Source organism: Chrysochloris asiatica, unplaced genomic scaffold, assembly GCF_000296735.1.
Source record: "Chrysochloris asiatica unplaced genomic scaffold, ChrAsi1.0 scaffold00042, whole genome shotgun sequence".
NCBI lineage: Eukaryota > Metazoa > Chordata > Mammalia > Afrosoricida > Chrysochloridae > Chrysochloris > Chrysochloris asiatica.
In genome coordinates this window covers 8307499-8323829 of record NW_006408560.1, presented here as the reverse complement: position 1 = coordinate 8323829, position 16331 = coordinate 8307499, and the positions used below count along the sequence as shown (strand labels likewise).

Below are 16331 nucleotides of genomic sequence, written 5' to 3'. Positions count from 1 at the left end.
CTTATTTTAAAGGTGACTTCAGAGGATAGTTTTAATTCACAATTTGGAGAGTAACTCAGAGTAATAGTCCTGGGAGCTCTTCTAGCCTCAATAGAACCAGTAAGTCTGGGTTCTTTAAAAAAATTGAAGATCTATTGCACATTTTTTTCGTTTCTATCAGCATTCATCTATTGTGCCCTTGATCACATTTAGTAGGGGTAACCAGGCACAATCTAGTTCTGGTCTCAAGGTAGAAGAGGTGAGGCAGTGATTCATAGAGAGTTAGTTCTGTAGTTCTGGTTCTTCTCTGATTCTTGGGTTTCCTTTTTTCTATTTTGTTCTAGAAAGGTAAGAGACCAATAGTTGTATCTTAGAAGGCTGCTTTGTAAGCTTTGAAGACTCAGAAGTGCTCACCATATTACTCACTGTAGATCATGAATTTCAAGAACTATATTATGCTTGTTGTTGTTGTTAAGTCCCATCAAGTTGGTTCTGACTCAGTAGTGAACCTTATAGGGTTTCTGAGGAGCAGCTGGTGAGTTCAAACTGCTGACCTTGTTGTTTAAACCTACCTTTCAGTCCAGTGCATTATCATGCAGCGCCACACCAGGACTCCACTAGCTCACGAAATTGTCACATGAGAAAAGGGTCTCTAGTTTAGTTGAAGAGACAGAAATAGTGTAAACAGGAAAATGTAACAACAGCAGAAAGTTTGTGGACAAATTTCATTATCTTTTAATTCCATTTTCCAGGTTTTTAAATTTTTTCCCCCCTCGATGTCCCTATTGTTTGATTTCTAATTTAGAGCATTGTGATCAGAGAAGATGCTTTGCAGTATTTCAGTGTGTTTTCATTTATTAAGGCTTGCTTTACGGCATAACATAGAGTCTTTTATGAAGAATGTTCCCTATACTTTGTAAAAGAACGTGTATTGTACTGTTGTTGGGTCGAGTGCTCTGTATAAGTCTCTGAGGTCAGTTGTTTAATTGTTTTGCTTAGTTCTTTCGTGTCTTTGTTGAGTTTATTTCAAGTTGTGCTTTCATTTAAAATGATTTACTAAAACCTCTTTCTTCAGTTCTGTTAAGAGTTTAACTTATGTATTTTGAAGCTCTTTCATTGGGAGCAAAGATATTTATTATAGTATTGTCCTCTTATTTAGTCAACCTTTTAATCATGAAAAAATGTCCTTTGTCTTTTATGCTGGTTTTTGCCTTAAAGTGGATTTTAACAGAAATTAAGATCATCATTCCTGCTCGTTTTTGAGTATCATTAACTTAGTATATTTTTGTTCTTGTTTTGATTTTTAGCCAAATTTTGTCTTTATATGTAAGTTGTGTCTTTTGTGGCCAGCATATGAAGGAACTATTTCTAGTATGATACTGTAGGATCAGCTCTGGACTGCTAATCACAGTGTTGGTGGTTCATACCCACCAGCTGCTCCTTGGAAACCATCCTATATAGGAATGGGTGGTGGGCTTGAACTGCCAACGTTGAGGTTGCTATGAGTCAGAACTGACCCAATGGCACTTAAGAAAAACAATTTCTTACCCATTCTGCTACTCTGTCACTTGACTGGTACATTTAATCCATTAACAGTCATCGTAGTTGTCAATATATGTAAATTGATTGCTGTCATTTTTGCTGTGTGTTTTTTTGTGGGGCTGCTGGTTTCTTCCACATGATTTTCTGTGCTGAATTCATTTTGTTTGTGTGTTTTCTTGTAATTTTCTTCATTTCTGGTGTTTTAATGTTTTCTAAATCTTTATGGTTTTCCTTTTTCTTACTTTGTTGTGATGGTGTATTAATTTTCTTTAAATTCTCCCTATAATTTGTTAATTTATTCCCCAGTTTAAAGCAGTCTGTTTTATCTTGAAATCTATGTGACTTCCTCACCATTTAGAAGTTTTGTAACTATGCTTTTTCCTCTTGTTTGCTTTATACTTTCCTTCATTATGAATTGTTATCTCTGGTTCCCTGTTTTTGTCTTAAAGGTTTGTTTTACTTTGGATATTTCTATATCTGGATTGAGTTCTGAATGGTGGTGTCATGTATGTTAATCTCAAGGTTGTTGACTGCAATTGTTTGTTCTCAGTCCAGAGAATACCTTTTAGTATTATTTTGTAATGTTGGTCTTGTTATTACAAATTCCTTTCATTTCTGTTTATCTGAAAGTGTCCTAATTTCTCCATCTTATTTGAGGCATATGCTGCTGTGGGATAAGCACTAGATTGCAAAGTCAGTTTGAACCACAAGGTAGAGAGTTCAAATTCAACAGCCACTCCTTGGAAATCCTATGCAAGGTGACTGTGAGTTAGAACCAACTAAGCAGCACTTAACAACAACATTGGAAGGGATAGTTTTGCTGGGTACGATTCTCAGTTGGCAGGTTTTTTTCTTTCAGAGTTTTGTATATGTCTTCCCATTGCCTTCTTGCCTACATAGTTTCTGCTGAGAAATCAGCACATAATCTTTGTTGGTCCTCCTTTGAAAGGGTAACTTTTTGTTTTTCCCTTGCTGCTAATAGGATTCTTGCCTTTCCTTGTCTTTGATTTTGGAGTTTGTTTATTTATGTCTTGGTGATTTTCTTATGGCATCTATCGCGGTTTGGGTTCGTTCAACATCTTGATGCTTATCTTCTCGTCTTTCATGATGTCAGGGAAGTTTTCTTCCAATAACTCTTCAGCCATTTTTCTGTGCTTTTTGTTTTTCCTTCCATTTCTGTAATTCTGATCCCCCCTTAAGTTATTTGTCTATATGGTATCCTACATGAATCTTAGGATTTCTCCTTTTTTTACCTTTTGCTGATTGATTTTCTAGTTTACCAGTATTGACAGACATCTTTGGGCTTCCATTGATTCAACTCTACGCTTTTGCCCTTTCAATGTGCTGTTTGTTTCTGAAGTCTTAGTATTAATCTTCTGGATTCCTATTGGCAGGGTTTTATATTGCCTCCAACCCTTTTATCTATTTTGTTTTCCTGAATTCTTCGTTTATTTTTCCCATCACCTTTCTGTCACTTATTTGAAGGTACTTAAATATTTTCTTGGATTCTTCTTCAGGGGAGTTCCAGTGCCTTTTATTGTCAGAACCATTTTCTGTCTCAACCTCTTTGTCAGTTTCAGCCACTTTCAGTCATGTTCCTTCATGTGAACAGAAATTGTTGCTTCTAAGACATGGTAGTATTGTGTTTGTATTTAATTGGTTATTGTATGTTGGTGGGTATGATTATGGAAGTATGAGCGCAGTTCTCTGTCATTCAGCAGCTCAGTTTAGGAAGGGCTTGACTGATGTTGATGTTGTTGTTGTTGATCAAGTGTATAATAGCTGGTATTGGCTTTTGTCCCTTGTGGCTGGGCTGTATGGGCATGAACAGAAAATCCACACACAAAAGAGAATTTTTAAAAAATGAGCAACAACCATGAAAAAAGAAAATAGTAAAGGAGAAAAGAAAAAAAAAAGCAGGCAACAGAAGCTGACAAGTAGGGGTTGTTATTGTTAAGTGCCGTCAATTGGTTCTGACTCATAGCAACCCTGTATAGGGTTTCTGAGGAGCGACAAGTAACCTTGAACTGCCAACCTCGCAGTTCAAACAGCTTTGCAGTCTGGTGCATTAACCTACAGCACCACACCAGGACAAGTGGGGGTAGAGATCCATAAAAGAGAATGAGACCACAGAGTAGTAAAGAAAAATCAGGTGCAAAAAAGAAATGGGGGTCGGAAGAGGAAAGAGAAACAGAATAAAAGAGGAATAAATGGAGGCTGAGATAGAAAAGATGAAAAGTAAGTAAAGGTAAAGAGAGAAATAAGAGGCAAAAAGAATAAATAGACAAAAACAAGGAAAGGAAGAGGAGAAACTTCCTGGGCCTCCTGCTAGCCCAGGAGGTGGGTGGGCAAGAGATGAGACAGTGGTACTTAGCCCTCAATGGAGTTCTTCTTGGCCTGGGTGTTCTTTGTAGCCCTCAATGGAGTTCTTCTTGGCCTGGGTGTTCTTTGTTCTAGGCATCTAATCCAAAAGTAGTTTGTGCACACCCTAAAGAAGCTGGGATCAATGTCTTTCCATCCTGGAGGGCAACCAGGGACAAGAGTTTTCACTAATCCAGTGCTGTCCATCACTGACTCTAGGTCTAGTTAGTGCAAGCTTCAGCTGAATCCATGCACCAGAATTGGTGTGGGTAGCTCCCTATTTGCATTGACATGACTCACTATTGTGTGACTTACTTCAGTTTTAATTGCAAGACTGCAGGCGCTTCACTGGAAGTCTTTTAAATGACTATACCACACCTGGCTGGCCAGCCAGCACAAATTACTTCTCTCTCTCTCTCTCTTTTTTTTTTTTTTTTTTTCCTCTCTTTTCTATTCAGCATCTTCCCCTAATGAAGGCTAGTCTAGGGCTGGCCTTGACTAGCTCTGCAGGTTTGGAGCAGGGCTCATCTGAATCCAGGTGCCAGGGTTGGTGCAAATAGCTCCTGACTCACTTTGATGGGGCTCTGACCTTGGGAGAGTGGGAATTTGCTGGGGTGTATGTGGGTATGGGCCGGCCACAACTCTGGTCCTTTAGGGGGAGTTTGGGGAATAAGAAGGAAAAAAAAAATCACACTTTTGTTTATGTCTGTGGACCCGCAAACTTCTGTCTTGTCTCTAATGTTGCTCATGAAAGTTTAAGATGGCCACCTCACTTCTGGTCCGCTGTCACAGGTAACCAGTCTGTCTGGTTTTTTTTTTAATTTGCTATGTCTGCTCAGCTTTCTCTCCTGAGCATTCACTTCACTGTCTTTTCATCTGAAGCCCAAGACTAGTATCAATGTCGCTTTCATTTGGTTTTCCTTCTCTTTGTTGTAGAGAGTCTTATGTAGCGTTTCTGCCTAGTCTGCCATAAGGGCATTTTCGTTTGTATACCCACAATATATTTGTCAGAACCTAAAGGAATGAGCCATAAATCCTTGATATCATCTAATACTTAGGCATTTTCAAATTTCCTGTATGTTCTCCAAAACATCAGTTGTTAAGTGCCGTTGAGTTGGTTCTGACTCTTAACAGCCCTGTATGGGTTTCTGAGGAGTGGTTGGTGGGTTTAAATGTGTGATTGTCAGTCCTACAGCACCATACCAGGACTCCCAACAGATCATTATAATTAATTATGGTAACATTATAATCTTAATAGCATTACATTTTTCTTCTTGCTTAAGGACAATGCATGAATTCAAGGAGCCTGTGTGGTTCTAGTATTCTTTTGCTTAATACTGCTTCATAGTCCTTTTATTTATGTCTCATAGTGTTGTTCAGTGCCATCGAGTCTATTCTGACTTAACGACCCTGTATAGGGTTTCTGCGGAGCAGCTGGTAGGTTTGAACCACTGACCTTGTGGTTAGCAGTCCAGTGCTTATCCTACAGTTCCACACCAGGACTCTTTATGTCTCATAATAGAAATCTTAATCTACTTGGTAATTCACCTTGTCTGTAAATCTTTTGAAATTATCTGCAAGTTTTGAGTGTGTGTGTATGCTTTGTTTAGAATTTTTAGGGGAAGGATTGCGTAGCTTTTTCAGAAAGGTTCAGGACTTAAAAATTACTAAGATTGGTTTCCATAGTGGGTATCTTCTTAGTTCTCTAGTGTTGCTATAACAGAAATGACCCAAATGGATAGCTTTAACAAACAACAATGTGTATTCTGTCACAGTTTAGGAGGCTAAAAGTTCAAATTCAGAGTGCCAGTTCTAGGAGAAGGCTTTCTCTTTCTGTTGGCTCTGGAGAGATTTTTGTGTCTGTCAGCATCTGTAGGTCCAGCATTCCTTAGAGATCTCCATGAGTCTTAGCATAAATCTTTCCCTGCATTCTAGGAGTTTCTCAGTGCAGGAACCCCAGATCTAAAGGACACACTCTACTCCCAGCTCAGCTTTCTACGTGGGACTCTGATCTTTGCTCACTTCTTTTTCCTTTTATCTCTAGTAAGATACAAGATTTTACAGGCACACACCAAGGAAATCCCCCTTACATCAGGATCAGGGATGTGACGATATTTAAGGGTGTTGCATTCCTCTTTTAGTTTATCATGTCAGATCACATCATGAGCGATCATTGCATAACTGCTAAACCACTGAGCATCATGGCCCAGCCAAGTAGACACATAATTTGAGGTATCTAATTCAATTCATGACAGTGAGTATCCTATGATTAATTTGTTTCAAATTTTTAAATATTGTCCTACCTGGCACCATTACCTGCCTCTCCTTAGCATCGAACTAAGGATAACAAATGTGGATTATTCTTCTAATCTCAAAAAATTGTTATATTGGTGGAAAGGTAGACTGAGGAAGCTGACTCATTCAGGTGTTATGAAAGTGCCATTGTGGAAGAAAAAGTGAATTGATTGAGATACATGGAATGATGAGGTTGTAATACATGGAATGATGAGGTTGTAAGCCTTAGAAAGGAATAAGTAATTTATCCTTCCATAATTTTAAAAATAAGAAGTCTCAGTGTGCAGAAGTTCCCTATTTTCTCAAAGTATGAGACTTTGTAAATGTTACAGAGAGGTGAGGATGATGGTATTGGGAAGGACATTGGGATTTTTGAAAATAATAGCAGTGTAGTATAGCTACTGTGGAAAATAAGCCAATTTCCCCTCTTGAATCTTTATCCATGTTAGTTCCTTTTATAGGACAAATGTCAAAGGCTACTTAAAAAGTAGTTGCTATCTAATAAACTCCAACTCAGAGTAAAAATGTACTCCATAGCGTTTTCAACAACTGATTTTTCAGACATTAGATCACCAGGCCTTTCTTCCAAGATGTGTAGATTTCTTAAATCCACTGTGTAATTTCTTTGATATGATAAAGTGTACAAACATGTTAGCGTGGTGCCTGGGCATTAAAAAATTGCTTAATAAATGTTGCTGTTATTATTGATAATGGTATGTGACAGTTGTGACTATAGAGCTGGTATATAGCTTGTAGGGAAAGCCTTTGAGATTGAATACGATTTTCCAGGAAAAACAGAGAGAATAAGAAGGACTTGGACATAATATTAGGAAACACCAATACTGAAAGATGTCCTAAACTCAACAGTTGCCATCCAGTCAGTTCCAACTCATAACGTTCCTGTAAAGGATTTCCAAGGCTGTAAATCTTTATGGGAGCAGACAACCTCCCCCATGGAGCAGCTGCTAGGTCTGAATTGCCACCTTGCTTGCCCTATAGTGCCATCAGGGCTCCAAGATGTTCTGAAAACAATTTTAAATTACCGTTTTCTAAAGATGTTCTAGAAAATAAAAAGTAACTAGAAGAGCTAAGAGAATTGAGAGGTAGGGTGGCGGGGGCGGGGGGGTAGGACCAAGAAAATGTTGTCATCCTACTAATTACTGTTTCACAGATACACCATGTTGTTGTTGTTGTTAAGTGCCGTCAAGTCGATTCCGACCCATAGTGACCCTGTATAGGGTTTCCGAGGAGCAGCTGGTGAGCATGAACTGCCGACCTTGCATTCAAACGGCTTTGCAGTCTGGCACATTAACCCACAGAGCCACACCAGGACTCCAAATATACCATACATTTCCATATTTCTGTGTCTTTGCTTTTCTGTTGTTCTCTTATCTCTTCTAACAAACCGTTCTTCTCCTTTCAAGGTTTAGCTTATATATTTTCTTGTAGTTTCTAGACACAATTTTTTATTTCCTTTCCTTCCTTGTTTAGAGAGTGTTTTTAAATGGGTTGCAGAACCCTTTAAGAATAAGCACAAATTCTGTGAACCGTTTCCCCAGAAAAATACATATTTTACTCTTTTGTAAATGATTGTGTTCCTGAGGCCTATTCCATGGGTCTCTGGTTTTTGTTCATTATACGTGAAGGAAGTATTGTAACTTTACTCACTTTGTGGGATTAGACATTGTCCAGTAAATGCTTAAAACTTTATCATAATTTTCATATTTGCTGCAAATATTTGAGACTAATGAAAGTAAGAAAATACAGTCAACTATTTTGCCTGTAGAACTGAAATTTGGAGCAAGTAAACATTTTAACCCAAAATTTATAATTGCAACTTCAGAAGCTATTTCTGTTCATGTTTTCAGTTCTGTGAGGGCAAATTTGTACTTGTACTCATTCAGTATATTTGTAGAATTGTTCATAGCAGTTAATTATTTGTTCTTGAGCAGAGGCATGTAGTAACGCATTGGTGTTTAAAATAATTTGTTTGACAATGACTTATAAGGAGTAGTAGATATTGCATAGGTTTATTGGAGAGATAAGAGGTGTTAAAAATCAGCTGATCCTCAATAGGAAGTAATGTGGGCTTCTGCCAAGTTTTGTGAGAATGGAGAAATGACAATTCCTATAGAAGTATTTTGGGAAAAATGGTAATAGAAGACAAGATTTGGTGTCAGATAGTGCCTAAGTTTGAGCTCAGGAGGAAATGGAGGAGATGAGAAGGGAAACAATGGGAAGCAGGAGGATGCTTAGAGTTGGTAGTGGAACATCAAATTAAAAATGTCTTATAGGTAGTTCAAAATCTAAAAGTGGGGCTTTAATTAGTTGTTATCAGCAACAGAGATGTTAAGGTGGAACCCTATTAAAGAGTTTTTGTTAAGTGCCGTTGAATTGGTTCCAACTCAGAGTAGAAGGAACATATGGTTTGCTAATTACTGAAAATGAAGGTATTGGAGTCAGAGAAAACAAAGATTGAGTTAGCAGGACTTTGGTCTTACTTTCAGGTATATATATTGATTATTTTTCTTTTTACAGCCAAGTGCAAGATCTGTGAATGGGCATTTGAGAGTGAGCCACTGTTTCTCCAGCATATGAAGGATACTCATAAGCCTGGAGAAATGCCTTATGTTTGCCAGGTATTGCCTTTTTCTCCAGGGAGGTTTAGTCATTTTTTTTCATCAGGCTAAATATAAAGATCACTAATCAACATTGCTTAGTATCTACTGCATATACTCAGTTTTAGGAACTCTGAGGTGGTACTGAAGAATTAGTAAGTGGTGTCTGTCTTCAGGATGTTTGCATATAGGAGAAAAACAAGTCCAGCCAGGGAACATACATGTACTAAGTAGGGGAAGGGGAGGTTGGAATTGTCTGTCTCCTGAACTGGTCCTATAGAGGTGGAATAGTGAAAACTTCTTAGCATATGGACTGTACTCAGAGTTCCCTGTCCTTCCACATTTGTATTTTATGTTACAGCTGTGTGGTGATGAGTGACAGTTGTGACATGTGTCCTGTGTTATAGAGTCAGAAAATGATTTCTATACATTTTAGGAAATCTTTTTAATTTTCATATGTTAATAATTTTGTTGCTACTTCTTTTTTAAGGCCTCACTTTACCTCAGTCTTAGTCTTGTTTTCCTTCTTATGTGACTCAGGTGTGTCAGTATCGCTCTTCACTGTACTCTGAGGTGGATGTTCATTTTCGGATGATCCATGAGGATACCCGGCATCTGCTCTGCCCTTATTGCCTGAAAGTCTTCAAAAACGGCAATGCATTCCAGCAGCATTATATGAGACACCAGGTACCAAGCCATACTCATATTTGTTTTTCTCTCTTTTTTTAATGAATGCTGGAACCAGGATTGAGTTAGGCAAATAATTTTAGTAGAGAAGATAATATACATTTGTTTTTAAATCTTACAGGGTTTCTGTTATATGCCATGTGCTATGCTAGGGATTTAGTGATTAAACAAGATGGCAAATAGTACAAGAAAGCGTGAAAAGTATGGTATTAGGGGAAGGGCAGGATCCAGAAAAGTGTAACTTATTCTAGGAGCCTAGTACGGCTTCTAGGAAGAAGTGGTGTTCAAGACATGCAGAATTAGTAATAATGAGTCAGACTATGGAGGAGGGTGAAGAAATTGAAAGATGTTCAGTGTGATTAGAGGATAGGGTATAAGGAAGACAGGTTGAAGTTAGAGAAGCAGCAGATAATGAAGAAGTTTCAGCTTTGTAAGTAATTGGGACGCCACTAAAGAGGTTGGTAAGCCTGGTTGTTGTAATATGTTCCAATTTGCATTTAGTTACGATTATATTGGCTACACTGAAGAGAATGGATGGAAGTAGATTAAGACCAAACTTTTTCATAGTTTAGGTGAGAGATGATAGTGGAGATTATTGGCTTTTGGAATGAAGCAAAAAAGAGAGAGAGATTGAGAAAAAATAAGTGATATTTATGATTTGGTGATAGATTAGGTGAAGTGTCGTAGACCTACAACCCTATCCTCCCACTCCCTTGAATTAAGATGAAACTTTAGACTCTTTGAAGTCTCTATCCCCAAAGCCAGCACCATAGTACTAGGAGACAAGCCAGAAGAGTCTTGATATTAAAGAAGCTAATGAGAAAGAAGTGCTTTTGAAGAAAAGGGTGTGATAAAAATATCACTTGTCCCAGGAAGGTAAAGCAAGCTAGAAACTTAGAGTCAGACTTTTAATTTACAGTTTATTTGAAAAAAAAAAAAAAATGTTTATGAAGGGGAGGGACAGGGTGGTAGGGAAGACAGGGGAAAGGAAAGATATTTATTTACTGTTTTTGTTGTATTTTGTCCTTAAAGATGGAATAGATAGGCCCTTATTTTTAAATGTCTACAAGAGAAGAGCCTGTAGAAAAGAAATGTGAAGATAGATATGAGAGCTGCAGGATGGAAAACAGGACAGCTGTGCCTATGGTTAATGTTCATGCATGTGTGCACATAGACTTGGATGCCCTTTTACTTGAAAGCCCCCTCTTACGCCGATCATCTACCACTTAGAATTTGCTTTCTTTGGTTTGTATTTCCAAATGATGATGGTGATGATGATTGTCTACCATCAGGTGGATTCCAACTCATAGCAACCTTGTATAGAGTTTACATGACTATAAATCTTTGTGGGAACAGAATGCTTCATCCAGTCCTGTGCTTATTATACAGAGACGCTGTGCTGTATTTTCAAGTAGGGGCACGGAAAATATCACTTGTAACTCAGCCAGAGGCTATAGAACTTTACTATCCTAGGAGTCCTAGCGTGGTGCTTCAGGATAATGCAGTGAACCGAAAGGTCAGTTTGATCCTCGAGGTCAGCAGCTCAAATTCACCAGCCACTCTTCAGGGTCGCTGAATCAGAACTTATAGGACAACATCCTAGGGTAGTCGTTGTTGTTGCTAAGTGCCGTCAAGTCGGTTCTGATCCACAGTGACCCTGTATAGGGTTTCCGAAGCTGCAAGTCTTTATGGGAGCAGAAAGCCTCATCTTTCAAATCCTGCGAAACTGCTGGTAGTTTCTAACTGCTGACCTTGAAGGTAGCAGCCCAACTTGTAACCACTGTGCTATTAGGACTCCTTAGGGTCTTCATAGACCAACATTTTAAAAAATTCAGAATGAGGCAGAGTGAATCTTCAAAATGGTCTCATGGAGAGATGCAGCTGTATATACTGATGTGCTAAGAGGAAAAGTAAGATTCAGAAAAGTACTAATTATTATTTGTTTTCCAAAAAAGAGGTGGTGGCTGAGTATATACAAAATATGTGTTTGTTATATGCATAGACTATGGAAGGATACCCAAGCAACCGGTTGCATTAATTCTGTGGAAGGGACTGAGAACTAGCATTCAAAGCAGATTTTTTTTTTTTTTTTACGTTTTTATTGTGAATTGAGTGATGGTTTACATGGTAGAACATGGGTTTTACACTTACCCTATTGTATTTCGTTTCATTGCAGTGATTAATAGTCCCCCTCCATGCATCATCATTCAATAATATTTGCTTCTATTCCCTGTTTTTTGGGGGGTGGCAGTGGGGGTTGTCCACAAAAACACTCAGAAATAGACAGTCATTTAAACAACCAAACGGCACATTGTGCAACCACCAGCACACAACCTTTCTCTTTCCATGAGTCTGTAGTCCTCAGCTGCTCCATCTCTCAACATCCTCCTCTCTGCCTCCATCTCTGGTGTCGCTGCTTCTCTGGATAGGATCCTGCATTCTCTTGTACTCTTCTCCCTTGATGGTCCTAGGGGTCTCTGTTTCTGCAATGTGAGATTAACTACTCCCTCATTTTTGTTAGAAAACTTGTATCTTTACAGTTGTGACAGTTGTAATTAGTCATGATATCATTTAGTCACTATTGAATCATAAGAATCTTGCCCCCATCTCCTTTCTCCAAACCTGTCTAGACACAATGAAAGCTCTTCAGTGGGGATTCTACCTTCTCCCGCACACTCTGAAACTAAACTCCCTCTTGAAAACTTGTAAACCAGTCACTTCGTGGCTTTATAGCACCCCCCATTTTAGGTAGCCAATGTCTAAGTTGCCCATCCTTGTCAACCCTATCTATAGAGGGGATAGGATTGTAGGATTGATCCTTTTTTTTTTTTTAAATGTTTTATTGTGAATTTTGTGATAGTTTACATGGGAGAACATTAGTTTTACATTTGTTCTATCATATTGTTTCATTGCCATGGTTGCAATCCCCTCCATGTATCATCAACCAGCCAAAGGGTATACCCTGCAAACCTACCCCCTCACCCCTGGTTGTCAGCCCCTTTCCCTCTCTGGATCTCAAGTCTCCAGCCACTGCATCTCTCCATGTCGTTGTCTCTGCCTCCATCTCAGGCATCACTGCTTCTCTGGGTAGGGTCCCGCGCTCCGCTTTTCTCCATTGATGGTCCCAGGGCCCTCTGCTCCTAGACTGAAAAGTTAATCACTCCCCTCGCTATAAGATGTCCACCTTTACATTTCCAACCCTCACAATCAGTCCTGATAACAATTATTCACTATTGCATCCCAAGAGACCCATCTGCATTTCATTTCATCAGCTCTTCCTAGACGGGTTGGATACTACTCACTGGAGACTCTACCTTCCTCCACGCCCTCTGGATCAAGGTTCCCTCTTGAAAGTTTGTAAGCCAGTCACTTCTTGCCTTTGTAGCCCCCCCCCCCCCATTTTGGGTAGCCAGTGTCCAAGTTGCCCATCCCTGTCTTTGTGTGCAGGGCTCTGGGAATGATTCTTGCTGTAAGGATTTGTTCCCTCTTTTGAGCTACTGCATCCATAGGTGTAGGTCAAGTTCATCAAATTGTATCAGATGACACTTTTTTCCTCTTTCTTCTTCGGGTTGAGCTCTGATCATCCAGTCATTGAAGCCAGGTCAAGTGGATATTATCTGCAAGTGTGGGTGTCCTTGCATCTTAGGATTGATCCTTGATATGAAGACTCCTTCACTCTCATTTGGTATTTTGAGCTACTACATCCATAAATATAGGTCAAGTTCATCAAATTGTAGCAATTTACATTTGTTTCTGAAGGCAAATTTTTAAGAGTACAGAATAAAAAGTATGACGTTTTGTTTTCTTGCCACATGTGTCTTTATCACCAAAGTCCTGGAGTGGCACTGTAGTATAAGCACTGGACAGCTAGCCACAAAGTTGTCAGGTCAAACCTACCATGTACTACTCAGAAACTCTATTATAGGGTCACTATGAGTCAGAAAAACTATTCTATAAAAGAATGTGCAGGAGTAGGTATTAATGTCTGCAGAATAGAAATAAGGTGGTGGTTGTTAAGTGCCATTGAGTTGGTTCCGACCTATAGCAATCCTGTATAGGACTTCTGAGGAGTGGTTGGTAGGTTTGAAACACTAACCTCTCGGTTCAAACTGACATTATTATAGTCGAGCGCTTATCCTACAGTGCCACATTAGAGACAAGTAAAATTCAGGCCACTCATCCAGAGTGTTAAAACATACCAGGAAGAGGTTGGTTGACCTAGTCATTGTGGTCTTGGACCCACTTTCCTCTGAGGGTGTGGGAGATAAGGTGATTCTCTTAAATTATCAACAGAAAGGTTGAATTGAAGAAAATTCATTGGGTACCTGTCTCCCTATTTTTCCCCTTCAGAAGAGGAATGTTTATCACTGCAACAAATGCCGGCTGCAGTTTCTCTTCGCCAAGGACAAAATTGAACACAAGCTTCAGCACCATAAAACCTTTCGTAAACCCAAGCAGCTAGAAGGCTTGAAACCAGGCACCAAGGTAGAGTTTGCCAAAATTTTCTTTCTAGACCCAGGAGGAGAGGAATATAGAGATTTTTAGTATGCTGAGGGTTAGTGTAAGTAGTGGCTAATTATACCTTTCTGCATGACTCACAGGTGACAATCCGGGCTTCTCGAGGGCAGCCACGAGCTGTTCCTGTACCTTCCAATGATACACCTCCCAGCGCCTTGCAGGAGGCAGCGCCACTGACCTCCTCATCGGACCCTCTGCCCGTCTTCCTTTATCCCCCTGTCCAGCGCAACATCCAAAAGAAAGCTGTTAGGAAAATGTCAGCGCCTTTTTCTGAATGCTGGGCCGGTGGGGGTCGGGTGGGCAGGGTTATTCCTGAGAGCCATTGCAGTCTGGTAGCAATCTAAAGCCCCTACCACTTGGGGACCCTGGAGGCAGTAATGAGAATGTCTTGTTTTATCTTAACAGGAGTGCCATGGGCCGGCAGACATGTTTGGAGTGCAGCTTTGAGATCCCAGATTTCCCTAATCACTTCCCCACTTATGTACACTGTTCTCTGTGCCGCTATAGTACCTGCTGCTCTCGAGCTTATGCCAACCACATGATCAAGTAAGTCATGTGATTAAACCAATTGTTTCCTCCCGGAGTGATCAGGTTGTTCAGAATTCATTACAGTCCCTCCCCTACTCCTATTATGTTTCCTCCTACAATTTTCAGAATTGTTTGTCTTTCCTTTCATAGTAAGAGACCAAACCAATGTTGATTGGGCTTTGATGATCTGTGCTTTCCTTTGGTAGAACCTCATCACTCACATGTGTCCTGGGGACTAAATTCAAACTCTCAAGCCCCACTTAGTCCTAGAATATTAGTGTACATTTTAATAGATCCCCAGATGACTTCTAGGCATGTTAACGTTTAAGAAGCGCTGAGGTAGGAACACTGGCCTTGGACTGGGTTTAGGATGGATTTCAGAGGTACTGCTTTTATTAGCTGGTGAACTCCAGGTTAATTGGCAAAGTCCCATAACTAATAGCACTTCTCCTGTTTCCTTTCTCAGTAATCATGTTCCAAGGAAGAGCCCCAAGTATTTGGCTTTGTTTAAAAATTCTGTGAGGTAAGGAAAAGCTTATTGGTGGTCTCTTTATTTTTCAGTTTTTTACATTAAACCCTTTCAATGATTTTAGAGTGGGTATGTAAATTAATTTGAGGGAAAGGAGAAAGATGTGACACCTCTTACTAAACCTCAGAGCTTTCACTCACTGATTTATATTGACTCTCTTTCTTAGTGGACTCAGGCTGGCCTGCACTTCATGTACCTTTGTTACCTCCATGGGAGATGCAATGGCCAAGCATTTAGTATTCAACCCCTCTCACAGATCCAGCAGCATCCTGCCACGGGGTAAGTAGGAGAGATGGGGGTTAATTAGTAGAATAAGAAAAAAATTAAAGATACAAATCACACTGTATTACAAGTCAGGAGTATCCGTATCTAGCCTAACCTGAAGAATATAAATATATGGACTCCTGGTGTGGCACTGTAGGATAAGCACTAGGCTTCTTTCTAACCACTCGGCCAGTGGTTCAGACCCATGAGCCTCTCCTCAGAAACCCTGTACAGGATCTCTATGAGTCAGAACCAACTCCACGGCATTCAGCATTCAACAACAACACACACACACACGTATATATGTTGTTGTTAAGTGCCATCAAGTCAGTTTCAACTCATAGCAACTGTGTATAGTTTCTGAGGAGTAGCTGGTGGGTTTGAAACATTGACCTTGTGGTTAACAGTCCAGTTACAGTGCCATACCATTTCTCCATTTATATATGTGTATTATATACATATATGTGTGTGTGTGTGTGTGTGTGTATGTGTGTATGTATATGTTGTTGTGTGCTGCTGAGTTGGTTCTAACTAATAGTGAACCCTGTGTAAAGTTTCCAAGGAAGAAAACCTTGTCTTTCTCTAGTGGAGTGACTGGTGGTTTTGAACCATGGATCCTGTGGTTCATAGTCTAGTGCTTATCATACAGAGCCACAGTGCTCCCTATATGTATATGTTGAAGTGCCATCGATAGATTCTGACCCATAGTGACCCTGTATAGGGTTTCCGATTTTGCAGTCCGGCTTATTAACCCACAGTGCCACACCAGAAGTCCATTTGTGTGTGTATATGTATATAGACCTTTGGTGTGGCATTGTAGGATAAGCACTGGGCTGCAAACTATTAGAATCAGCGGTTCAAACCCACTTCCTGCTCCTCAGAAATTCTGTACAGAATTGCTACGAGTTGAATTGAATCAACAGCACTTAACAACAAAACATATATATATATATACATACATATATACATATACATACATATATACATACATATATACACATATACATATA

General features: G+C 39.5%; 1 protein-coding gene across 5 annotated transcripts in view; it reads left to right on the top strand.

Annotated features, from left to right (window-relative positions):
• The window catches only part of POGZ (pogo transposable element with ZNF domain), a 78698-nt gene that overhangs the window by 58074 nt on the left and 4293 nt on the right, over nucleotides 1–16331 (top strand). For all 5 annotated transcript variants that reach the window (XM_006861420.1, XM_006861418.1, XM_006861417.1 and 2 more), the window contains 7 exons: nucleotides 8716–8816; nucleotides 9336–9482; nucleotides 13833–13967; nucleotides 14084–14256; nucleotides 14406–14546; nucleotides 14995–15051; nucleotides 15224–15336. In XM_006861420.1, the coding sequence (XP_006861482.1) occupies nucleotides 8716–8816; nucleotides 9336–9482; nucleotides 13833–13967; nucleotides 14084–14256; nucleotides 14406–14546; nucleotides 14995–15051; nucleotides 15224–15336 (867 nt within the window). The remainder of the gene's footprint in view (nucleotides 1–8715; nucleotides 8817–9335; nucleotides 9483–13832; nucleotides 13968–14083; nucleotides 14257–14405; nucleotides 14547–14994; nucleotides 15052–15223; nucleotides 15337–16331) is intronic.